The sequence below is a fragment of the Lepidochelys kempii genome, chromosome 17, assembly GCF_965140265.1.
Source record: "Lepidochelys kempii isolate rLepKem1 chromosome 17, rLepKem1.hap2, whole genome shotgun sequence".
Taxonomy (NCBI): Eukaryota; Metazoa; Chordata; order Testudines; family Cheloniidae; genus Lepidochelys; species Lepidochelys kempii.
The window spans coordinates 18,419,317-18,446,197 of NC_133272.1; the positions used below are offsets into that span (position 1 = coordinate 18,419,317).

The 26,881-nt window shown below is 42.7% G+C and overlaps 1 protein-coding gene across 1 annotated transcript; it reads right to left on the reverse strand.

The window, feature by feature from the left end:
• Window positions 1-6,986: 6,986 nt before the first annotated feature.
• Window positions 6,987-25,854, reverse strand: MYL10 (myosin light chain 10). The gene is made up of 7 exons (XM_073315318.1): window positions 25,777-25,854; window positions 25,465-25,554; window positions 20,021-20,096; window positions 18,297-18,401; window positions 14,616-14,694; window positions 8,996-9,044; window positions 6,987-7,165 (listed from the first exon to the last, which is right to left on the reverse strand). The coding sequence occupies exons 1-7, from the start codon at window positions 25,852-25,854 to the stop codon at window positions 7,067-7,069; spliced, it is 576 nt and encodes a 191-aa protein (XP_073171419.1). The 3' UTR covers window positions 6,987-7,066.
• Between the last annotated feature and the right edge of the window lie 1,027 nt (window positions 25,855-26,881).

Below are 26,881 nucleotides of genomic sequence, written 5' to 3' on the forward strand. Positions count from 1 at the left end.
GACTATAAACAATACATTTCCTTTAGTCTAAAACTGCTACCAAATTTTTAATGATAAACAAAAGTGTTATTTGCATTCTTTAGTATTTGATTCATGCAGTAAATATTAAAATCAGCCACAGTTTGCCCACTTTGCAATCTTGCTACAAGTTGGTTTCCCCTGAGCCTAACAAATTCAGTTTCACAGAGGCCTCTGTGATGGCTACTTAAGCTTTATCACCTTTGCAAATGATCATAACAAACTCAAAAAGGGGTTACAGTACCTGCAAATTCAAGGGAGTCTCAGTCCACAGGGAACATGTTCCAGGTAGCTCAAGCCAATGCAGCAAAGCACTTCCTAGTCACCACAGCTGTGCTGCTGATTGGGAGCAGAGTCTCAGAGTTAAAGAGGCAGGGGTAAAAATAGAGTTATCTCCTAATGGACCCAGCTTTGAGTACAACAACCTCCTCTTAAAGAGCATTGCAGGGGACACCACCCCTTCAGAGGGCTATACTGATAACGTTAGTGTGGTAGGCCAGGAACAGTCCTTGAAAACAGGGACTTGACCCCATGGCATTTATTGTGGTGTGGTTGCATATCTGCCTGTTACAGCCATATACAATATGCCTGGGTATTTTAGTGTTCTGTGACCCCTCCAAGTAACCAAGCTTGTTTCCCAGAGATGTCTTTAGAAAGGAAAATAGAATCTGTAACAACTGTAGCAAATCTCTGCGAAGTCCAGGGAGGCTTCGCTCCTAGAAAGCAGAGAGTAGGTTAGGGAGTGGAGAACAGCCATTCAAGTGACCGACTAAGGTCCTGAGCCTGCAAGCTCATATGTGTAGGTGAACCATTGTGTCTCTATAGGGTCTCATGGACTTGGTGGGGTTCTGTGTAAGCAGAGGGGTCCACCCACATGTCTAAGATGGTTGGGTTGGAGCCCAGATTATTAGAGAGGCAGTATGGCCCAGTGGGTAGGGCATCTGACATGCTTTCTATTTCTAGTTCACAACTGGCCGGCTGTGTGATCTCAGACAAGTCACTTCGTCTCTCTGTGCCTCCCACTTTATATTTTGCCTATTGTCTATTTAAATGATAAAGTTTCTTATTATGTGTATGTACCGGGCCTCCACTATGCCTACACAAATAATAATCATAACCAATTAAAGGAGATCCTTCCTCCCATCCCAGTGTCTCACATCTCTTACTGCACCATGTTTGCCAATAAAACACCTTATTTGCATGTTCACCAGGCTGCTCTGAATTTGCTGTGTCATAGAATCACAGAAATGTAGACCTGGAAGGGACCTTGAAAGGTCAGATAGTCCAGTCCCCTGCACTGAAGCAGGACTAAGTATTATCTAGACCATCCCTGAGAAGTGTTTGTCTAACTTATTCTTAAAAACCTTCCGTGATGGAGGATTTCCTGATGGCTCACCTAAATCTCCCTGGCTGCAATTTAAGCCCATTACTTTTTGTTGCATCTTGAGTGTTCAGCAGAACAATTTATCACCCTCCTCTGTATAACAACCTTTTACGTACTTGGAAACTCTTACCTGATTATGTCCCTCAGGTCACAGTGCATATTACTGGCGAATAAAACTGGAGATTGCCTCTGAGAAATGCCAACATTTACAATCACACACAGCCTTAGACACACAATGTTAATCACCCAGCTTCTAAAAATTCGGAGTTCATGTGTTGGGAAACCCATATTTCTAATTCCCAGGAGTGAGTGTCCGGGAGCACTACAATTCACCTTCTAGTCTGAAATCTCATTTCCACACCCAAGTCCCATTTACATCATTGGGAATTGCACAAGGACATGAAAGGCATTGGCATGAGTTCTGGAGGAGACTTCATAAGATTTGGAGACAAGGAACCTTACAAAATAGCAGCTGCACTAGCTAAGCAGATGTACGGATAGTCTATAGATAGACAGCACAGCATCAACCCATCTGGAAACGTTCCTAAATAAAAGCAGGGCCCCAATCCTGCAATTAGACCCATGATGATGGAGCCCTCCTGATTTTGGTGGGACTCAGCCCTGGCATTGGTTCTGCCTGAGTGGATAAAGGTGCAGGATCAGGGCTTAGATTCAGGCAAGCACAGTTTATCCAGGATGCCACAATCATAGCAGGAAATCCATTTCACTAACTCATTTGATTTGGCAGTGGGTGTCTGAGGCCTCTGTTAGTTGTAAAAGTCAATCAAGGACCCTGTTACCTTGTGTAGTATTGGAAACTGTACTTCTAAGTGATTTAGCTTCCCAGACAGGAAGTCTGCGGACAGGCAGTGCAGAAACCCTGCTCTGCTATGCAGGGACAGTTGGAACTGTGGCACTGAATATGCACCTTTCATGCACCTTGGGCCCAGCATGATTACCCTACACCGCATCTTGTACCCATTCACGAGGTCTGGGACAGGTTTACCGACTGGAACTTCTTATTGTTCATGAGGCTGGTTATGAATTCTGCAATGTTTCTTTCTGTATCCAGTCCAAAAGGTAATCCTTTGAGAAAGGGACAGAGCTAAACAAGCAGCTGCAAAACACCAGTGTTCATGGGAGTTCACTTCCTACCTGACCGTTTGATCAGGAGTTTTGGGATACATCTACACTGGAAAAAAACCAACCCCCCCGGCAGCAAGTCTCAGAGCCCAGGTCAATCAACTCGGGCTCATGGGCTCTGAGACTTGCTGGGGCTACAGGGCTAAAAACAGCAGTGTAGACTTCCCTTCTTGCCCTGAGACCTGGGCTCTGAGACCTCCCCACTTGACGAAGTTAAATCAACCCTGTCTCTCTCATGGTGTTTATCGTAGCATATCCTACATGCTCATTAACAGGTTGCCAATTACAGGATGTTCAGTGTATAAAAAGGCTTCCACAATGATCATGCAGGACCTTCAGTAACATGTCCAAGTTCACTTTTAAAGTGTCCTGCCCCCAAAGTCTCTGGTTGCTGGATCATGCAGGCTGAATTTCACCCCTCTGCAGAGGGTCAACATTAAGCCTAGCACCATTTAAGATGCTCTTAAGCCCCATTCTGAAGTCTTAAGCAATGCATAGACCTGGGTCACTGCACAAGATGAGTTTTACCCATAGGTACCCAGATTGGAGCTGTTTGGTCAGGCATCAGGTTTCCTGGTCCTTCTGAAACTGGCTGCACAAAAACCTCTCATAGAAGGTAGGACAAGAAGCCGCAAATTTGTCAGCCCCGTACAAAAGCCATTTCACCTGTCCAGTGACATATTAAAACAACATACTACTGATTTCAGAAATACGCATCAATGGCTTCAAGGACACGTGGCTTCAGGGCATGAGAACAGCCCCGCCCCCCAAAACACCACATATTAATGCCCACAGGCCTTCCACAAATATCAGGAAGAAAGTCTTCTGGTCCTGTTTGCCATCTGAGCTGCCGCCTGCAGACAACGACATACCCGCAGTCAAGGTCTGGGAAAAGAGTGTGCTGTGCTTATCCTGTGGCATGAAATGGATGCTAGGAATGGATCGCTAGTGTAGGGACCTGGCTCTATTCAGGCTTGGAGGCCAAGGCTATGTGTGATCTATTGTTGCCATTTCTCTCATTCATTCAAATGCCCTTTGGGAGACGCGGCAGGGGAAGCCAAACAGACGATTTCTACCCTTTTTGCTGGCGAGGCAGGATGTCCAAGAGGCAGAGCACAACCCAAGAGCAAATGCCCCTCCAACAATAGGCGAAGCAGAGGCATGGGATGTACCCAGAGAAAGGGCAGCATGCATAACAACACAAGCAAGAGCAGCTTCCATCTAAGCACAGCCAGCTAGAAGGGCAGAATCCCCCTGGCTGCTGAACAAAAAGAGTCTTCTCATTCCAGTAACAGACCAGCTGGTGAGGTGTTGTTTTTCTCCTGTTTGTCCAAGGGACACGTGGCTAGGTGAAGGATGTGCACAGCTCACCAATAAAGTTGATGATATTCCACAACTTCTGCTTATTTAGCTGGCATGGGGAGAGAGGGGGTGGTGGAAGGGGATTGAGAATCGGCTTCAGCCACAGAGAGATGCAGAGAGAGTCTCTGCTCCTGCCATGCAAGGCTAGGAAGTGTTCTTGGTGGCACAGGAACAGAATGGCACAGACCTGGAATTTGAAAATCCCCAAAGGCAAAGCCCCAAAATGGTCAACTCGGGGTTTATTATTTATGTTACCATAGTGCAGACGAGACCCAGTGGTGGACCAGAACCCCATTGTGCTAGGTGCTGTACACAGAGAAAAAAAAGCTGGCCCCTGTCCCAGGGAGCTTACAAAAGGCCCTGCTGCAACGGTGGAATGAGGATTCCACTTACAGAAAAGCTGCCTCCATTTGCCTGAATTAGGTTTTTAAACATCCATATTAATTATTATTTGTTGTGTTATTATTAAAGCTCGTTAGGATGTGGCAACATGGGCCCCACTTCCACAATTCAAATCTCATTTATGCTCCTATTCATAGGCAATGAGCTGAGCCACCCTTTCCACCCCCAACTCAGAGCCCTGGCCAGAGAACAGATAGACAGAAGAGAGGGGCACCATGTGCCATGCTATAAGGGTGGACAGAAATCAGCTCTAACAGAGCCTCCGGCTGGCTGATCTTGTGATTAAAGCACTGCACCGGTGATCTAGGAGGCCACAAATTTCCAGGCACGTGGGGCCAAATCTTCAGTAGAACTCAGGATTCAGATTTTTCCAGCCCTCGGCACCCACATGTAGGGCCCAGTTTTGAAAAGGTCTCAGCAACCAGCAGCTTCCCATGGTGACACTGATGGGCTGATTTTCGTAAGAGTACAGTAAGTTGGGTGCTGAGCGCTGCTGAGAAGATGGCCACTTATGTTGGTGCCCAACTGGGTGTTGAGCCCTTTTGAAAATTTGGCCCCCCTTGTGGATGCTGAGCTCTGTGGATAGTTCTGGCTACAATATAAGCCAGAATTATAAGAATGGGATAATAATTCTCTACCTCTTGGAGGGATTGTTAGGATTAACCCGTTCATGTTTGTGAGGGACTCAGATACTCTGATGGGGGCTAGATAAATAGAAGCCAGCTCCAGAGCCGCAGGCCCTCCACCACTGCCATATGAGATCAACCATTGGGACTGCCTGAGAGCAGCTTCTAGAGGGGGATGTAGGGAGAGTCTCAGAGATGATGAGGTCATGGGAAGCGTTCCTTGCCATGTAGCACCCTTGGATTGCTTTCCAAATACAGTTCATCACCAGTTCTGAGTCTCTCGCTAGCAGCAGCAAACTCCTTGCTGAGAAACGATGTCATTTGTTTCGCCAGCCTGGGAGCCCATGGCTGACAACCAGAAATGATTTTCATTCTCTATCCCTGATCCATATGCAGACCCCTTATCCGTATGGTTCTCTGTCCCATAGTCTGCCCTCATCCCTTAAGCAGAACTCCCTTTGATGTGAACAGAAATCTGTGCCATGGAGACAAGATCCACCATGCAAACCAGAGGGAGGAATGGTGCTCATGTAACGCACACACCTCCTGAGTGCGGTGCTCTGTCCCCTCGAGCGGCACTGAGACCATTTAGAAATTAATGAATCTGCTTCAGCATTAGCTAGGTGCCATGCGGCTTTTAGCTCATGCAGTAGAGGCTCATGCACTGAGGTCCCAGGTTCAATCCTGCCTGCCAACAACTGGGTCTGTTGGTGTTACAAGTGGGGACTCGTCTGGGATTTCAACTGGGAAGTCTCTGAAGCTTGGGACACACTTCTTCACGTAGAGGATGTATGTAACCCACACACCTTCTGGGTGTGGTGTTCTCTCCCATCTAGTGGCATCGAGACCATTTAGAGATTAATGAGTCTGCTCGACAGCCTTAGCTAAGGGCCATGTGGCTTTTAGCTCATGCATTTAGCTCCAGAGGTCCCAGGTTCGATCCTGTCCTCCATCTGTCAGTGTTACACTCACATGGAAAAATCCTGCCCTCTTGCAGATGAACTGCTGGGCAACGTGGAGACTTGGAGAAACCGTGCTGATGGATCACACCTTCTGTCCTGGATGGAGCCCAACTGTTGAACCAGGGTGGTTTGGGCCCAAAGAAGACCACTGGTATGTAGCTCCTCCACCCCTTTGCCACAGAGGTGGGCAAAGACCAGGAGGCTATTCCAACTCTAGCCGTGGTGGTGGAGCAGCTCCACCTGTTCCATGATCTGGACAGAGGATTTCTAGCAGCTTCCTTCCCCCTCGGAGTTCCTCAATGCCCAATCAAGTTACACAGATGGGTGGAGGATTTGGGTGTGTACCATAAAGTGCCAAATTTTGCTCTCAGTTATACCAAAGCAAAGCAATCTCATTCATTACTCTGGGGTTCTACCCCCTAAACTCTCCTTATAGAAAGATTGTGATGAAACTAGAAACTGGTGAACAATTTATCTACCCTGATTGCTTGTATGATTGACCCAGGAATAATTTCCTCCCCCTATAACAAAGGTGTTTCTAAGGGTGGAAGGTCATCCCTCAGTTGTTTCCAATAGCGTCTACTTAAAAGTGCTGCAATTCTGTTATTAATAAACTAGGATAATTCTACAATTTCTGTTTTATTGCATGACGGCAAACAAGTCAAGTGATTTATGAAACTGACCACATCACTAAGACAGAAGACAAAAACTTATTTTTTTTATTTACACTTTCATTGTAAGGGGCTGTGAAATGGAACAGAATTCTATTTACAAAATGCTCTTCCCAATGCAATAAGCTAGAGCATTTCTCAATGAGTTTGTGGCACTCATGTATAAAAGACAAAGGTTAAGCAACACTGCACTGCCCAGTGGACCATCTGGTGAACATTAGAACGGTCAATAAATCATGAAAGTACCAGTTCGTCAAGAAAATTCCACTTCAAACCACTGATGGGAAAAAAGGGGATGGGCAAAACTAACAAAATTGGTATTTTCAGCTTTTCTAAAAACAGAAGCATAACTTTAATCTAATTTCAATTGTTTTATTGGTTCTGTTCTGATGACCATATGGTTTCAGCACGCTGAATGCTAAGCTCTCTGTCCCCCATACAAAAGCACTGGGAAATAATGCAGCATAAGATCTCTTCAGAGGAGACGCTCATCTCCTCTTAGTCCTTCTCCTCACCATGGGTGATAACATAACAAAGGTTCTTATAGTCAAGATTACCGGAGACATCTGGAGGGAAAGCAGCAAACATCTGGCTGATCTGCAAAACAAACAGGAAATAAGCATTACAAATGCAGGACGGTAGGACAGGAACTTGTACTGATCTCTGTGACCTAGGGAAATCTTTGTGCCAACTGGCAGAGGGTACAAAGGTGCATAACGGTTACAGAAATCCCCTGGGTCTGGGATCCCCATGCGAGTTGGCCAAAATGTGCCATATAAAGTGTCTGCTGAAAGCCTGTGTCACGCTGGTCATCATAATCATTGTGGGATGTACATATGGAAAATATGTGGGGAGTTATGTTTATATACCTGTTCTCTAGGTCTGGGCAAGTTAGGGCAGAACACCAAAAGGTGATCTACAGACCCTGTCAGGCAGGGGGCAAGAGATGCTTCTCTCTCTCTGACTGGTCATGTGCAAACTAAGCATTGTATGGTTCACAATAGATGCCTGTTTACAGTCCAAGCAAATTGATTGGGGAGGGCTGCAGGAAAAAACAAAAGCAGCAAGGGTTATTCCGTGTAGGAGACAAAACGATGAACTTTTGGAACTATAACTGGGATGCAGATGAACCCCCACTTATCTTCAGGAAAGGGAGACAAGTTGCCAGCAGGGATGGGCTCATGAAAGAAGAGTCTCGGCCATCCTGGTGGGAAAATGCTCTGGGAAGGACTTAGGAGAAAGTAGGACCATATTAGATAAGAGGGCCTCTTGTTAGTTGAGTGTAGGCTCTAGAAGGTGTGCTATGATTTTATTTTCTGTGTCACCATTTGTTTCCAATATTTTAGTTTGCTTCACATGAATCTCTGTTCTTTGCTAAATAAACTTATATTCGCTTTCTCTGTAAACAAATCTAAGTCCTGTGTGTTAAGTGAAGCTGTGTTCTAAGGTGTAACTAGTGAGCTGGGATGAGCTATTCCTTTCAGAGGAGCCAAACTAAGAGTTCTGTGACCCTTCAGTGGAATGGGGGCTGGGCACTTCAGAGGGATGCTTGGAGGAGTCAGGGGTTGGTGTGTGTCTACTGCTAACCTGCATCAGGGTCAGCGGTGCCTGCAAGGGGAGCACTTGCGTTGCCTTTGGCTGGGAGAAGCAGAGAGTTGACCCCTGGCAGGCATGCTTCCTCATGCTGTGGGCAGGTTTTAGCAAGGTGCTCGCAACCCAGGGTACACAATCTCCATATGAATTCCAACCCAGTTCAGCTTCTCAGAAGCCTGGTCCATAGCCCACAATGGAAAATCCTCCATTGACTTCAATGGTTATTGGAACAGGAATCACAACACAGCTGACCTAGTTAACCCACTCCCATTGGAACCCAATACAGCCCTCTAAATAAAAGAAATCCCATCATCATCCAAGCTAGCCCCTCACCCAATAGAATTCCATTCAGTACTCCAGTCTAGCCCCTCAACTAACAGACTCTAGTTTGAACCTCCTCTCAGAGCCCTGCCTCTCAGCTGGCAGAACCCAGGCTAAGTCCCACACAAAGAAGAACTTTTGATAGATTAGTTCAGGAATCCAACAAAATTCCAAACAAGATAATTCCCACAGAAATGCAGCCCAGATCAATGTTCCAGCCCACACCCAACAGAACTTCATTGCCTAGCTCACTGCAGAACAGAACAGCTGACTACAGGTCAGTTTTACATCTCCATGGAAATCTGAGGAATGCTTTTTGTATGTGATGCTGATTTAGCCACGAAATAACTTAGGGGAGGTTTTTTGTATAGTTCCTAATTACCAGAGCTAGCATGGATCTCTGTATCAATCTTGACATGAGCTGAATTCATAAGGCAAAAGAAGGGCAAATGCCCATTGCAGAATAGCAGCTAGAGGGATACTCGTATTTCAAAGAAGGTAAAAGGTCCTTACCTCTTCTTGAGTGAATCGGTCTGCCTGTGTCATAAGCATTTCTTTGATGCTGTTCAAATAAAATGAAATTACCTGGTTAAAGGAAGATAACTGCAGATCACATCTCAGATTGCAAGCTGCTTTCTGAAAATGCGTGTGACTGCATAAATTAGAGCTGCTAATCCTCGAAAGATATTGTAAGAGATTTACTGTGATATCTTGGTTCCAAGAGCCTTTCCCCATCAATGTCACCACATGGTTCTGCCAAGTTATTTTGCTTTGTAACATTTTAAGATTGTTTCCAGTTATTATATTTGTAATATAGCCATTTTCAATGCTTATCTTACCCTAACATGGTGGTTTTCATGCTAGCTGTTTAAAAATGTGTGTAACTTAGCAAAACTGAAAAAAAGAGCATTTTTGTGACGTCTAAGGATGAAAGAAACAGAGCATGAAATGAGAAAGAGGACATGAGAAAGAAGATTTGAAAGAACTCCAGCAGCTATTCCAAATCACCATGAGTATCCTTTTTTTTTTTTTGCAACCACTCATTCCCAGAGGAGATTGTGAACTGCTGTATTTCAAGGTAAAGTATCTTAATCTTGAACTATTGAACTTTAACACAGACCTTATACCACACACAAACTCCCTCCTATGCAATGACATCAAAGAGCGAAATACTCTGGGCCAGAACCTTAGCTGGCCTACGCATTGTTTCTGTACTAGTATACATGTCAAATAGGGGTGTGATTTTTTTATTGAAATTCTCAGATTCATAGAGTTCTAAGCCAGAAGGGAGCCTTAAATCATCTCGTTTGACATCTTGTGTATCATGGGCCATTAAATTTCACTCATTTACCCCTATATTAAGCCCAATAGTTAAACCACTACAACCCCTAGTGTAGATGCAGTTATACCAGTATAACCGTACCTTATACTGGTATAGCTTATTCCCCTCCAGTGCAGGAATAGCTGTACCAGTATAAAGAACCCGTGTCCACTCTAGGTGGGGTAGTACTACTTTAACTATACTAGTATAGTTAAAATGGTACAACTTAGTGTGTAGATAAGCCAAGATCACTTTTACTTTCAACCTTTCCGCATCCTTTATTCAATTATTAGAGCGCAAATTAAAGGCGTGTCTTTATTGTTGTTGTTACCAAAGGATACTTGTGCACTCTCAGAAAGTCCTAGAGGAAGTAGATATAGACCTAAATCTAGAGGAAATAGATTATAAATTGGTGACAGTGGGTCACAGTTAGATGTGTGTGGAGAATTTGAAACAAGAATTGAATCCAACAATTTCCATTTCAGTTTTACATTTTTGAAAATGGAACTGATTTTGAAAAGCATAAAAAATAGCCCTGTGCAACGTCATGGGTGCGTCTTCTGAAAATAGAACCCTTGTGAAATGAAAAGTGCGAATGAATAATACAAAAATCAGAATTTCTTTATGATAGAAGTTGTTAGGATATAGATATTCAGGCCTGTCTGTAAAGGCCTATACTCTAAGAATTTAGGTGTATTCTTATCACTTAGCTAATTCTAGAGGTATAACAGAAAGAATCAAAATCACTGTCTGCCGGTGTAAGGGCCTTCTCCTACTGTGACAGTCTGAGGTCCTGTTCTTAGGCTAAGGTCTTTCAGAAATTTAAGAAATTTCAGAGTAACAGCCGTGTTAGTCTGTATTCGCAAAAAAAAAAAAAGGAGGACTTGTGGCACCTCAGAGACTAACCAATTTATTTGAGCATAAGCTTTCATGAGCTACATCCGATGAAGTGAGCTGTAGCTCACGAAAGCTCATGCTCAAATAAATTGGTTAGTCTCTAAGGTGCCACAAGCACTCCTTTTCTTTTTGTGAGAAATGAAATTTCTGGATTACCAATGGCGCCTGAGGAACAAAATAGTGAAAATATCCACGCAAAATTTCTGGAAAATATTTTCCACAGAGCTCTATATTTTAATACAGCTCTAGTTACGTTACAGTAAATTTCCTGTATTCTTTTCCCACGGTCTTTATTTAGCAAAGTCATATAAAGACTTTCCTTGTCACTAATAATTTTTGTCTTCTTAACCAGACCATTTGTTACATGACCATTGCTTTTGCAATGTAATTATCACATGATCTGCTGCTGCCAGTAATTAAAAGCCAGCAAGATAGTTCTCATGGAAACACATTGATAATTGGATATTTGCACCCTATAAAAAATAGCAGTAGAAAAACATAAATAGGAGGGCGCTGGATACACCAAGCAGCTTGGTGAATGGGAAGAAGCACTTAAAACTACTTGTTGTGTTTTAGGGATCCCAAATAAACTTCCATCTCATACAGGCTTGAATTAGGAAGAGAGCTGGGTGCGATGTGTCCTCTGTTCACAGGCTTAGAGTGTTTTTGGAAAGAAAAAAAGAATATCTAATTATAATCTTCTGATGCATAGCCCGGCCACCCTTGGCATTCTCACAAGTAAGGAGGACTGAGTTAAGGACCTATGCACATTTTCCATTATTTATTTTACAGGGAAACGAACACTCACAATTTCCAAAACTAGAAGCTATGTACTTTTTTTTTTTTGCATAGTATTTTTTTCTCCAAAAAAAAAATTAAAAAAAATCAAAGCCTTGTGGTGACTTTACAGAAACCAGTCAGTGCCCATTTGCCTTGATGTGGCACACGAGATTATATCTGTTCTGGCTAATATCGACTGGTTCTAATATTTAAAATATTTTGGTTGTTCCTTTGATTTCCAAATAATTTTAGAAAATTACCTTTGAAATCCATGGGGCAAGTTGCTTTTTAACGGGAGGAGCCCATCACGCAATGCAGTCTTGGAAAAAGCTATATGGGTTCATGTAAGCACTGGTCTAGATCATGGGAGAACATCCCCAATTCAGTCCTATCGAGTCGAGTCTCCAAAGGGCCAGAAAACATTGAAACTCAAAGAGCCAGTTCCTGAGTTGGTGCAAGTCAACATAGCTTCATTGACTTCATTATTAGAAGTGGCTGACATTGACCAGACTCAGTTCAATCAATGAGAATTGGGACTGAGTCATCTAACCTTTCCAAAAGCTATGCCAGTTTACACCAGCTGTGAATCTGGCCCAAAATATTTTCTCTTTTTGACGTCGTTGTATAAGAGGGAGTTTGTGTGTGGTAAAACGATGTGGAGAAACAAAGTTTGTCATGGAAATTGGAAGTCTGTTACAAACTCCTGGAGCTTTTGGAAAGGTTAGAAAAGTCCATCCCAGTTGCCATCGGATGGACTGAGTGAGTCATTTCCAGACAAGAGGTGAAAACATGCAGCGGGAAGAGACATAAAAATCTCCAGAAGGATGTTAACGATATGAACCTAAAAAATAAGTTCTGACTGAAAGGTCTATGTGACTGAGTTTGGGCGAGCCATCCCACTGTTTTTAATATGGAGGAGTATTATTTATTAAGATATTAACTGTCGTATTGAAAGGGTTGGGTGAGCCACTGTAAAAACGATTGCAAAACCTTCAAATGTCTAAAATTTGGAAGCATATGAATAGAAGTTAAACCTCAAAGACATTTATGGAATTGATTTAATGGTTTGTTCTGTAATGATCAACATTACCCTCGGGTCTAATAAGTAAACATTATGCTCTGTTGTGGTGATGAACTAAAACCATTGTCTAATGTTAGCTGTGCGGAGGAAGTGGGGAGGGTGACCTTCTCCGTCAAGGAAAAAAAAAGTATCATGCTCTCTTCTTCACTTTTGGAGTCATTCCTAATTGCTAATTTGCCCCAGACTTTAAGAGGCTTCATTTGGACCTTGGCGTGTGCAAAGACTGCAGGCTCAGGCATAGGAAGGGGAGCAGCATATTTGGTATACAATATGTTGCTAAAGATGGTGGTGGGAAAAATAACATTTTATGGTTCTGGTGCCATCAGAAGATCGTATTTCAAGGTTGTGATTTCACTACCATGTGATATGGCCTACTTAGCAATAGGATAAACTGTACTCTGATATGTTGAGTCACTTCAGGTGTCCCACTCCCACTGCCCAGGAAGGAGCTCTAACCCAAACTGTCTGGATAATATTAGCCTAAAAACAAACAGGAGGGCTCTTACCTCCAGTTCCTTCCAATTGTTAGCTACACCCACTTGATTAAATTGGGTTGTAGACTCTTTAGGGAAAGGGTTGTTTCTTAGGGCTCATCTCCATGAACACTTAGTTCATGGCAAGCTGGGAGTGCTAGCCTGCCATTGACTAACTGTCTGCATGGATCCCGCTGATATGTACTAACAATTCATTTATGCATTTTGATCTAGTCCTCTTTGAAACATGACTAGATCAAAGCACATTAACAAACTGTCGTGCATCAGCTGAGTGAACCGGGACAGTAGACTGTGGCAGGCAAGTTTAGGGGAGATTCACACCCCAGCTTGCTGCAAAACGAAATGCCCTTACTCTCTGTTTGTACAGTACCAAGCACAATGAGGCTCTGATACTGATTGGGGACTCAAGTGTAAGAGAAATGAATAACAGTAAATAAAGAAGACATTGTACACTAATTTATTTTTTTTTAATTTACTTGCACTATCCATCAGTTACACCAAACACAGCCCACGAATACTCTGCTTCAGGCTACACATACACATCAGGGAGTCTGAAAGCAGCACAGATGGCTGGAGGTTCACTCACGTTATCACAGTGTTGACAGAACCCCTTGATGTGTCATCATTTTATAACTCATGGCTTCCTAATTAGTATCATTTACAAAATGGACATTGTGAAAGGCCCCAAAACTGGCTGTTGTAGCATAAGTAATTAGGCCCTTATTCGCAAGGTATTTAAGCACGTCCAACTTCAACCATGTGAGCAGTCCCACTGAACTCATAGGTCAGAGTTCCTTAGCTATTTGCCCTCCTTCAAATAATTTATCTCTTGGGCCTGATTCTCATTTATATTAAGGCCCCTTTATGCCACTTAATACCCACATTCAAGCTCCTTTACACTGCCAGATTGGTGTAGAAAGGCCTATTGTATGTAAATAAAAATTGGGCCTCACATCTTTATATAAGCACAGTTGGGGAGCTGTATTTAAAATAATAAATACTACTACTGGTAATAATTAATGATGGGGCTTCCACAATGTCCACTGGTGATCTGGAAAGCTAGAGAAAATAATCATCTAGGAGTAGAGGGCTCAAATGGTAAACATTTAACAAGGGAAGATCCTTTCTCCAAAGCCGTCTCCCTGTATTAATTAAGCTGATTGCTCTATTTTTAAAAGAGGACTAGCCTTCCCCTTCAAGTCAAGCCCTCTTTGAGCGTTCTGCACCAGACACTCATTTTCGTTTTACATATGGAGTTGATCTATAAAGAATGGGTCGTGTGTTGATTTATATCCAAACCTTGAAAAGAGGCTATCTAATGGCATGCATGTGATTACATTTCCGCTGCCTCTTGCAATGTCTAAAGACAATAACATCTCTTTTTGGGGGGATACAAGGACATTTATACAACTGTCTAGTCTTTTGACTGTAGTTTACAAAGCTACATGCTTTTCTGCCTGCCAGCTCATCTGCCTCTTAGAATACTGTAGAATGTACATCCTTTAAACTGCCCCTTTAAGCAGTGCACTTATTTTTTTTAAGGATTATAAATAAACTTACTAGTCTGCCTTTATGTGGCCTTTTCCTTCTGGGTCGAAAATCTTAAAAGCGTTCAGAATGGTCTCTTCTGGGTCCGTGCCTAAAAGAAAATGAAATATAATGTAGATGTCTCTGTGTGTGTGTGTATGTTTGTATGGCTGTCTAATATTTGCTAAATAATTGCATTCATCTGAAAATGGAGCAAAATGGAGAACCCAGCAGTCGTGGGTTTGAAGACAAAGGTTTCTTAAGTCTGCAGCATTTATCATGTCAGATAAACAATAAAGGTGAATAGTTCAGTGTTCAGAAGCTTAAAAATAATAACTCATATCTATTCTGTGTCTGCAGGAGAGAAAACTTCCAGGAACTGGTCTCCAATATCAGTACCCAGAGGATTAGCAGCTTTCAGAAATGAAAATATAACAAACTGTTTCCCTGGCTGGCTTCCTTTAATCTTGTACTGTACGTTCCTTGTAAAAACACTTTTTGATGTTACTTGTTCTCCACTATATAGAGGAGAGGTTATTTCCCTCGCCAAAGGAAATGGGGCTCGTCACCAAAACGAAGTGTCAATGAAATGCAATGGAAACAGGATGATCAATGTACAATAGTGAATTGTCCTTATGTTCTGTATTGTGTTTCCATCTGAGGATCTCAAAGCACCATATAACCCTCACTGACAGGCCTGGGAAGCAGATAAGTATTAGTTAGAGAAAAGAGACGGTCTTTTGGCTAATGCACTAGATTGGGACTCAGGGGACGTGGCTCCTCTTCTCAGATCAGCCTTTCTGCTTGACCTTGGGCAGGTCATTCAAACTCACTGTGTCCATAAAACAGAAATAATACTCCTTCCTTTCTCCCACCCTGGGTCTGTCTCTTCTATTTAGACTGTAAGCTCTTGGGAACAGGGACTCTCTTACTATGTGTCTCTACAGTTCTGAGGACAATATTGGTTTGGGCTTGTGGGTGGTACCATAATACAAATAACCATTAACAACAGTAGTACAAAATCCAATGTTCCAACAAGTAAACTGAGCCACACAGATCATTTAAATTAATTGGAATGGTGAGTCTTTGAAGTGTAATTATAATAGGAAAATGTGCTCTCAATGTAGCAATGCCATTATGTCATGCAATGTAACAGAGACAGAACCCAGGAGCTCTGACTCCCAGTTCTTTGCTCTGTCTATCAATCCACACTCCCTGACCACTCCCCAAGAAGTTTCTTTCTTGCTCAAGGTTTCACAAGAATATTTAGCACATGGCTGTGCAGTAGCTGAACTGACAGGGTGGCCCATAACAGTTTGGTCAATGATCCATAAACTAGAGGACTTCTTTCTAGGCCTTTGTACCACCGGCCATGAGTATTCTTCTGCAAAATTCTGGACACTAATTTCAAACCGCAATGGCTATGCGTTCAATGCAGTGAGTGTTGGTATTTAATGTTTCGATTGTCCCATGCAGTGAAACTTATCCCAGCTCGGAGGAGGGGGTTGCCTTTTAAGCAGTCACCTCTGCGTGGGGGATTTTTTTCCTCTTAGTGCGTTTCACATTTTCTACTCTGTCATATCCTTGGACTTCAGCTTTGAAGAGAAGCAGTGCAGCAGGCATTCTTTATTGATTAGCTAGTAAATAAAGTGGTTTCTTTGATGTGAGGCATCTCTGTTTTCTGTACAAATTGCATTATTCCAAATCCCTGTAGAAACAGCTCCATGTGGTTGGCATTAACATAAACTGAGTTTTGTTAGCTGTTCATCTGGCATCATAATATCAATATACAAAGCTAAAGCTTGTCTCAAAAATCCCAGCTCCCCTTTTATGACAGAAATCAATTACAGCACAACAAATTTTACTTAGAAAGCACCTTTCACCAAACTCTCTGAGTGGTACTTAGATAATAAAAAGTGTTGCAAAATTGCCATATCCACTTCCTCCAGCCCATTCTCCCTTTATAATTGTACTACAAAGACTCTTCATCCCAATTAGTTTTGATTGGGAATGTGCAGTCTTTTCGCTCTCCTTATTTTGCATGACAAACCCAACCAGAAGGGCATGACAAGCACAGCTGTGATTTTCCCTTTGACAAATGGAAAGAAGAAGAAAAAAAAGCTCTTCTGCTAATAGCCAACAGGAAACCTGTGGACAAGAGGGGTACACTTCACCCATTTACCTTCCTGTGCTGTCTCTGTTTTCATGCCACACAGTTGGCAGGGCTGGAATCCCACCAGGCTTCAGCAATTGTGAGAGGCAAAGGACAGAAAGGAAAAGAGGCACCTTGCCAAGCGCTGTGTGATCATGGACATTACGAATAGGCAGGAGTCTGCACTAGTGCACTCCAGAAGGGTGAATCAAGATATCCAGCAGATTCCAGCTAGAGCACTGTGAAGGAGGCAGAGTGTTACCTTCTGAGGGTATGCCGACGTTGTAATCACCAGGTGCGTGATGATATACCTGAACTAGCTTTAATGTAGCTAGCTATGGCAGTTTGGTGCAGGCTAGCCCCACAAGTAATTACCCAGAATACCAGACTTGTACAGCCATGGCTTCACCGCTCCAGTACCCAAACTAGCCAGATTAAAACTAGCTAGGGTATGTCTACACGAGTTGCAATCATGTCCTGTGATTGCAGGGCTGACATATCCTAAGGGTCTAAGGGTTTGTCTTAAATAAATAAAGATGCACATGCCACTGTGATGGGCAGATTAGAGAGAGAACGAGAGATCAGATAAACTTTAAGAGATATTACTGGTTCTACTGACCTAACTCATATTAAGTTCAAGTCCACCTCAAACCTTACCACTTTCTGTTCCAAGAACAAGGAGCACTTCTTTGACCTTGACTTCAATAATATAGACACACAACACAGCAAACATGAAATAAATAATTCAAAAATATGTTGTTATTTTTTCAAATCCCAACATAATATTCCCCCTTGAGAGGAAATGGGAGGAAAGAGAGAGACAGCAAACACTAGCTATAACACTTAATGGACTTCGGAAGGTGTTCAGATTGTAAGGGGATGAAGGTGGTACAAGAACCTGAACAGAACAGAATAGAACAGAATTACCTTGATGCGAAGGCCAAAGCTTTCTCTCCTCATTAATATTTATTGAAAAGATGACTGGAGGTGCATCTTAGCCACTGGGATCTTTCTTCTGCAATTCTTGGCCATGTACAATGCAAAAAATTGAACTAAATTACTGGCTTCTGGTTAGAATCTAGTATCTGTGGCAGAAATCTCTGTATTTTACATGACATTGGGCCAAATTCCCCTCTGTTATAACTCTAGTGAAGTCAACTGAGATTAAATCAGTTCACTTTGCCCACTAATCAGCAGTGTCTGGGCCAAATCTTGGTCACACTGAAGTCAATAGCAAAACTCCCATTGATATGAATCACACCAAGGTTGGGTCATCTGTCTCCAACCTGCAGGAAAAATGAAGAATGGCCATGTGGCTAAGGCACTCTACCAAGAGTCAGTTCTCAGCTCTGCCACAGATTCCCTGTGCGTCCTAGGGCATGTCACTTAGTCTCTCTGTGCCCTAATTCCCTGTTTGCAAAAATGGAGACAATTCCTCCCCACCTCACAGGGGTGTATTCAAGATGCATAGATCGATGTTTGTGAGGTGCTGACGTATTACAACAAAGAGGTCCATATAAGTACACTGATAGATACCTCTCTAACCCACCAATGGTACATACCTTTCAGTTTTTCACCAAACATAGTCAGGAAAATAGTGAAGTTAATGGCACCTGGAGCTTCCTGCACCATGGCTTCTAGCTCTTCATTCTTGACATTCAAACGACCTGTAGTAGCAGAGATAATTTTTCATAATAAATAATCGTTTTATTTCAAGAAGTGATTCCACACTACCCCCTTTCCACAGTCGTGGTCTGGGCTCAGCAGAACAATGTTAATGATGTGGTAAGACATAAGAACATAAAACCAGCCATATTGGGTCAGACCAATGATCCATCTAGCCCAGTATCCTGTCTTCTGACAGTGGCCAACGCCAGGTGCTTCAGAGGGAATGAACAGAGCAGGTCATCATCCAGTGACCCATCTCTGGTCACCCATTCCCAACTTCAGGTAGATGTCATTCAAAAAGTCACCGTCATAAAACAAACTGAAGGAGTTGGCTACAGGATAAAAAGGCAAAAGAAGGAATGGGAGGGGAAAGTAATAGATATGGGGGCAATAATAGCCAACATGGGGAACCATTTCTGAAGAAACTGATTCTCTTTCCCCACGGGTGAAATCCAGAATTTCAGCCCTTGTCCTAGTACACAGTCACCCGACATGAGATGGTTTTGTGATGATGGAATCATAATAAGAATGGACAGATGACTTGGGTAACCCTGTTTGTTCCCTTTCTTCCCTGCAGGACCTTGACTAGAGTTGAGATTCTGATAGCCCTGCTCAAATTGAGTCGTACCTTGCTAAGTGTGCAGTCCCATTGATTTCAGTGGGCCTAGCTGAAGGGTGAGATGCTATCTGGCATGAATTAAGGGTATCAGAAACTGGCCCTAGGAAATGAACATTCCAGAGTAACATTAGTTACAGTTGGCAGTTTCCTCACTATCACTATAAAGATTTGGGTAGCTGCAGTATGGACTCTACTGAAGTCTGATTCCACCACAGGGAGCATTGTGGATTTTAATCATTAACTCCTCTTGATAATATCCAGATGGCAAAAGCCCAGACACCTACATTGCTGTTCAAGCCTCAAATGCTGCAAAAGGGATGTATCTCCAGGTTTGGGTTTATGAGCCTTTTGACCTTCCACTGCATGGGAAGGCCCGATGTTGTAAGGTGTTAAATGAGCTCTAGACTTATGACTTGAAAAAGGCATTTCTTAACCTCATGACACACACATTCCAATCTAGGTCAGGGCACAGAGGAACAGACCTTCACATGAAGTTCCCACGTTGGCGTGGGAAGGATGGCGGCTGGTCCATGACAGAAACATTAATTGGTAGATATTTACAGGACTCTTAGATGAAAAAGGTGCAGCTCAAGAAGCCTGGATAAAAAGGCAAATCAGAAATGCCTGGCACGGACCCCTACTTGGGTGGGCTAATTATGAAAGGGTTGATGGGGAGGGATCAGTCTCTTAGGAGAGGATGTCAGCTGCACCACTCTCTATCACCCGCCAACGAATCCCAGAATGGCCCTCATTTAGCCTTTGAAAGGGGCTGCTCAGTAAACTTCCCTGCTAGAGATAGACAGCCAAGATAGCAGCTACCAGCCATAGAGGAGAAGGATCAAATTGAGCAGGTTTGGCAGGTTTTCCCTTTGGCTCTCTGAGCCTCATGCATATCTTATGACTCATCCAGCTCTAATTTTAATATAATCCTTTCATATGCGCTTGAAATTTAAATTGCATTTAGAGTACTTTTATTTATTTATTTATTTGTTCACTCACCTAGTGCGGCAAATGTATCTCTCAGGTCTGCTTTGTCAATGAAGCCATCTCTATTCTGATCCATGATGGTAAAAGCCTATTAAGAGAAAAGGGGCATTATGTTACCATTGCCTCTTGATGGCCCATTGTAAATCCTGATACTCATCAATGTGGTATTATATTTGTGTTAGAAAGGGGAATATTTATCTTTCCTTTATTAATCCACAACGTACAGCGTTATTTTGCATTACTTACTTTCAACACGTTAATGTATCTTGGCAAGAGATTTAATTAAACCCACCCAAACTTCTTCTTACTAAATTAACACTTGGAGCAGCATCTAGTTGGGTCTATGCCAGTGCTGTCAGATCCAGCCATTCAGGCTTTAACCCGTGAAAGCTTGGATTAGGGAAGCTCTAGTCACAGCTGCCACAGAGGCTGTTACATGGGTTGTGTACCCCTGCCTATATCACATTGCCCTGTGAAGCTAGAACAAGCTGTAAGACAATTAACAACAGTGGCCATCACAAACTGATACTGAGTTAAAATCAAAGTTCTGTGGTGGCTAACAGGAAAGTCTCATAGAGGAAATAAAAACACAAAAGTGAAGGAAGAAAACTCAGAAATCTCGACTTTGATGTGTTATTTATTCAACCCAGGCTTGTTGCCCTTTCCAACACACTGTGGTCCTTCAGGCTGTGGTCTAATTGTTCCCTGAATGATTGACCTAAAATATCTCCTGTCAGGCAATTCTTGATAGTTTGCAGAAAATACACTTGTTGTTTTGTAGTTTTTAGCCAACACACAATTTTGGAACTTTAACCTCTTCTCCATTCATCATTAAATATACCAATCTGCCTACCTACCTACCTACATACACACAAAGGTCATAATTTAAAATTTTCTTATATTTTGAAAGATTTTAATGATTTGAGAGATATTTTCCTGAGCTTACAATGGCAACATTGGAAGAACCAATAATATCTCTGAAAGTGGTATTTATCTATCTATCTATCCATCTCTCTATCTATCCATCCATCCATCCACCCATCCCAGGGACCTTCTACATGCTTCCCAAAGACACACAATCAAGGGAATTCAGGCAGACTCATAATATCTGGCTACAGCACTCTTACTGGAGGAAACTCAGTACTCAGAGAAAACATCCTCAAATCACTCAGCACACAACAGGCCAGCTTCCCCCAAGACACTACCAACTGTCTCCAGAAACGCCACATTAACACCTCCTCAAGAACACCATCCTTGCCACCACTGATGTCACCTCCTTCTACACCTACATCCCTTACCATGATGGCATTGCTGCCTGCCTCAAATGCTTACGGGATAATGTACAACACTCACATATCCCTCTAAATGCATCACCAAACTCATTGATTTCATTTTCGCTCACAACAGCGTCACACTTAACAACAAACACATTGTCCAAGCTATGGGAACAGCCATGGGTGCTAAGATGGCTCCCCAATATGCCAACCTCTTCATGGGCCACCTCAAAGAAGAATTTCTGGAAAAATGCACTGCAAACCAATGATATGCCTGACATACATCAAGGATGTTTTCATTTCCACCATAACTTCAACAACCCATCCATCAAACTCATTCTAGAACACTCCACACCACCAACTTCCTGGACATCATGACTAGCTTCAGCAACAGAACCCTACAAAAGACCCAAGAAACCCACAGATCACCACACTTATCTCCACAAATGCACACCAGACACACAAAACAATCTAGAAAAGGAGGACTTGTGGCACCTTAGAGACTAACAAATTTATTTGAGCATAACCTTTCGTGAGCTACAGCTCACTTCATCCGATCAAGTGAGCTGTAGCTCACGAAAGCTTATGCTCAAATAACTTTGTAAGTCTCTAAGGTGCCACAAGTACTCCTTTTCTTTTTGTGAATACAGACTAACACGGCTGCTACTCTAAAACAAAACAATCTGTTGTCCACACCAAGGCACTCAGATACCACAGAATTTGCTCTGAACAGGAAGTCTGGGATACACACCTAAACACACTTAAAACAGCCTTCACTAAACAAGGACAGTCTGTCAGTGAAGTAGATCATATCATGGAAAGAGACACCCAAATACCCTGGGAGAACATGCTTCAATCCAGGAGGGGAAGAAAAACATTGACTGCACACCCCTAGTTGTCACCTTACCACCCCAGACTGGAACATATATCAGGTATTATCAAACAATTACAACCACATGTTGGACGGGGCTCACATTCTGAAATAAATTTTTCCCAAACCCCTTCTTCTGGCCTTCAAATGATGCCCCAGTCTCACCAAGCTGATCATCAGAAGCAAGCTCCCCACAGACCAGGATCCACCAACTCAAAGTGGTACCACACCCTGCCAGAACAACAGATGCAAAACCTACAGACATATCTCCACTGCTACAATGATCAACATCTCCCAAAACACACCTTTCAAGGTTCATGAGTTCTACATGCCTATATAGGCATGAACATGTGATGTATCTCATCCAGGGCATCAAATGCCCCAACAACGACTATGTGGGTAAAACCAGACAATCACTGCACTCTCAAATGAACTTCCACATTAAAATGATAAAAGACAAAAACACCATTTCACCCCTGGGTGAACACTTTTCATGAAGCAATCGCTCCAGATCTGACCTCTTGGTACTCATCCTCAAAGGAAACCTGCACAACCCTTCAAAAAGCAAGCCTGGGAGCTTAAATTCATAACTCTGCTAGACACTCAAAACCATAGACTCAGAGACACTGGTTTTAAGGCTCATTACAACAATTTGTAACACACCCATTGCCTGCTTACCCTGAATTCCTCACTTCATTATAAGTAGTCTCCTACAGCATGTGTAAACCCTTATGCTTAATACTCTACCCCTGAATTGCCCACTTCATTTTAAGTGGTCTCCCACCACGTGTTAACTCCTTATCCTTAACTATTTGTCCCAACTTGTATTTAGCTCCAACACTCTGGTTTCCTTCCCCAGACCTGAAGAGAGCTCTGTGAAGCTCAAAAGCTTGTCCCTTCCACCAACAGAAGTCGGTTCAGTAAAAGACATTGCCTTACCCACCTTGTCTCTATCTCTCTACCTATCTTTTGTGCCCATTTCCATGGTACTGTATCTTTTACCAGCTCTGATGTCCTCTTGTTTATGGATATACATTAACTATAATGAGAGGTAACATCCACAGGTACATATAGCTAGCTCACTCTATCTGCCGACCATAATCTGTATAGATTTGTAGTCTACAGCTCTGTGTAAAAAGTGAAAAAGTGAAAAAGTTTTTACTAATATCCAACCTAAACCTCCCCCACTGTAGCTTGAGACCATTACTCCTTGTTCTATCATCTGGTACCCGAGAACAGTTTAGATCCACCCACTTTGGAACCCCCTTTTAGGTAGTTGAAAGCAGCTATCAAATCCCCCTTCACTCTTCTCTTCTGCAGACTAAATAATCCCAGTTCCCTCAGCCTCTCTTCATAGGTCATGTGCTCCAGCCCCCTGATCATTTTTGTTGCCCTCCACTGGACTCTCTCCAATTTTTCCACATCCTTCTTGTAGTGTGGGGCCCAAAACTGGACACAGGATTCCAGATGAGGCCTCACCAATGCCGAACAGAGGGGAACGATCACGTCCCCCGATCCGCTGGCAATGCCCCTACTTATACAGCCCCATTTGCCTTCTTGGCAACAAGGGCACACTGTTGACTCAGCAGGACTAACTCAATGGTCTGTACTAAACTCAGTGCTAGTCCCTGATTCAGGAAAGTAATTGAGAATGTGCCCAATCTGAAGCACGTGAATAGTTCCACTGAATAATCTTCTGAGCTGATTATAGCCAACAGGACTCTTTTCATTGATTTTAATGGGCTTCGGATCAGGCCATAAGTGTATAAAGTTGGCTGAAATCTGGGGGAGGGTGTGAGACTCTTTTTGGTGAAAAATGGCTTTAATTTTTAATTTTAGTCAAAATTCCCCAGTTTTTCCACCAGAAACTGAAAACTTACCAAAAATGGTTTTAGGTTTTGAGTTTGAATAGGGAAAAGTAAAACTAAACTTCTGCAAGAAATATTTTTAAATGATCATTTAAAATACTTCACACAAAAATTGGCATTTTTGACCAGCTCTAGTTTGTGCAGTTGGGTTTTAGATTGCAACCCTTTAAGAAAGAAAATGGGGCATTGATTATGTTGCTGATAAAAGCTGGTTAAGTAGTGCTGAACACTTACTGTTAATTCCACAGAAAAGATCAACAGTTTCGATGAATTTTCTTTGGTCATGTTCACAATCTCTTGTGTGGGTTCCAATGGTCGTTCATAACACTGAGCTTCAATAACGTGAATCCTCATGGAAAGTGAATTTTAAAGCCACGTGTATGAAAATGAATTGTATATATTCACACACCCCAAGAGTCACTCTGGAAGTGCTTTTGTTCACTCGGGGAACAGACATGATAGGATACATCTTCTCTGACCATCCAGAGCTAATCAACACAGCTCAAAGAATGAACATACAAAACAACTTGCAGTCAATATACAAATTAACAAAAGTCATGGCGGAAGCAATGAATAATTTAAAATGACAAATCTGAGGAAACTCTGATGTGCTCATGGACATTCCAGAAGAAGGAAAATAGCCTAAATACATCAAGTAAATTATCCATCATTAATTATTCATTCAGCTCTTATACCCAAGTCATTAGTTTTGACTCTACACAGGTAACTGATCAAGAAATCAACAATACATAGTTAACCCAGACTCTTCTTGAACTGCAGGAGCCTGAATTAGTTAACCTTATGTGCATTACTGTAAAGTCCTTATTTTTGTGGGCATTTGGGAAGAGGTAGGTTGAGGGTTTCGTGGAATTTGGTTTCTGGTTTGGGGGTTGGGTTGTTAGTAGGGTGACCAGATGTCCAGATTTTATATGGACAGTCCTGATTTTTGGGTCTTTTTCTTATATAGGCTCCTATTAGCCCCCACCCGCTATGCCGATTTTTCACACTTGCTGTCTGGTCACCCTAGTTGTTAGAGAAAGGTGTGTATTACGGAACTATCCATTAATTAAAGCCCCAGTTCAGGAAAGTATCCCAGCATTGAAACACATGCTTAAAGTTAAGCATATGCTTAAATGATGTCTTGAATGTAAATAGCCTTAAGCATGTGATTTTCTGAGTGAATTGTATAGTAATTTTTTTTGTATTGAGCTTTGTAGGTTTTTAAATAACGTGTAATACCTAGATCTTGAGTCAAGAAAGAAAGAAAGAAAAATTCATAAAAGTGAACAAGCAAAATGAGTTATCAGCCAAACCACTAAGATGATTCAGAAAACAACTGTGTATTCTATTAAAGCAGATGAACAAAGTAACGACTGCAAACTAATCCTAGGCAGTGATGGGAGATGTATAACATAGCCATACAGGATAACAAAGTTGGCCCACCTCTTTAAACTCCTGAATCTGGGTTTGATCGAACATGGAGAATACATTGGAACCACCTCCTTCTGTCTTCTTCTTTGCCTTTTTTGGAGACTATAAAAGAAATAAAGAGATCAAGTAGGTAATAAATAACACTTGGAACACCAGGTAAGACAACAACACTTATAATGGAAGGAAATATGCGTGCACAAGTAGCATGAGAGGGTTGTATTTGGTTATATTTTCTCCCACGTTTGATTCAGTACTTAGTTGTGCAACAAATATATAAACACAGAAAAATGCTGTTTGGTTACAGAACACAGGGTGCATTTTTACCAAGGAGTTTTGTCGCCAGTGGCTTTCTGTGGCCTGGATTGTAACCTGATAATCCAGCCTGAGTAAGAGGCAGTACATGGTTATGTTGCCCCAGGAGCAGTGCAGGAACCAGACTTGGAGAGCCACAAGCTGGTCCTTGCTTCTTGGGGGCAGTGGTCTCTGCCAGCCCATTTGCTAGTGCTGATTACTTTCCTCTCAGTGCTGGCTGAGTTATGCTGGCTGGCTGGTTAGGGGTGGAAGAAGCTAAGACTCTGACCTCTCCCCCCCCAACATCTGATAGCACCCCACCAGCAGCTGCTCCCTCCCCCTTCCCTGCCGGCTCTGGCAATGCAAGTAGCTTGCATTGGGGAGTGAGGAAGCTCCTTATTTTACTTTACTCCCCTGAATGGCCAGGCAGCCAGGCTCAAAATTAAGCCCTATATGGGTCTGTCTACACTGCAGCTGGTAGCGAGCCTTCCAGTCTGGGTAGACAGACTTTCGTTAGCGAGGCTCGAGTGAGCACACTAGAAGTAACAGCGTGGACATTGTGGCATGGGCTGGAGCTCAGGCTCTCAAGCCTGGCTCGCTCCCAGCTGCAGTGAAGACAGACCCTATAAGGCCTCTAATATGGAGCTGTGAAATGAAAACATGCAGTACTGAGTGGACAGATCCTTCCAAGGTACAAACACTGTCTATGTTCAGAGGAAAACACACGCCCTAAGTTCTGTTCCAGCAAAAGAGAGCCAGCTGACGTGTAATCAGACATTACATTCGCTCCCTTCAGTACTTGCATGGCCCCCACGACTACAGTATCTGTGCGCCTCACCATCTTTAATGCATTTGTCCTCACAACATCGCAGTGAGGCAGGTCAGTACTATTATCCCCATTTTAAAGATGGAGCCAAAGCCCAAATCCTCAAAGGTATTTAGGGGCCTAACTTCCATTGATTTCAATACCTAAAAACCTTTGCGGATCTGGGCCCACATGTCTTGCCCAAGGTTGAGGGTATGTCTACACAGGGAAAAAAACCTCATCAGCGAGTCCAAGTCAGCAGACTCAAGCTAAAAATAGCCCAGTCGATGCTCAGGCTCTGAAGCCCAGTAGGTTCAGAGCCCAACTTAGAAC

Coding starts and splice junctions, on each gene's coding strand:
- MYL10 (XM_073315318.1), bottom strand. CDS start 25,854: ATGTACTGCCTCTTACTCAGGCTGGATTATCAGGTTACAATCCAGGCC. Junction 20,097..25,464: donor AGATTCAGGAGTTTAAAGAG/GTGGGCCAACTT, acceptor TTCTCTTAATAG/GCTTTTACCATCATGGATCA. Junction 14,695..18,296: donor GTTTGGTGAAAAACTGAAAG/GTATGTACCATT, acceptor ATTTTCTTTTAG/GCACGGACCCAGAAGAGACC.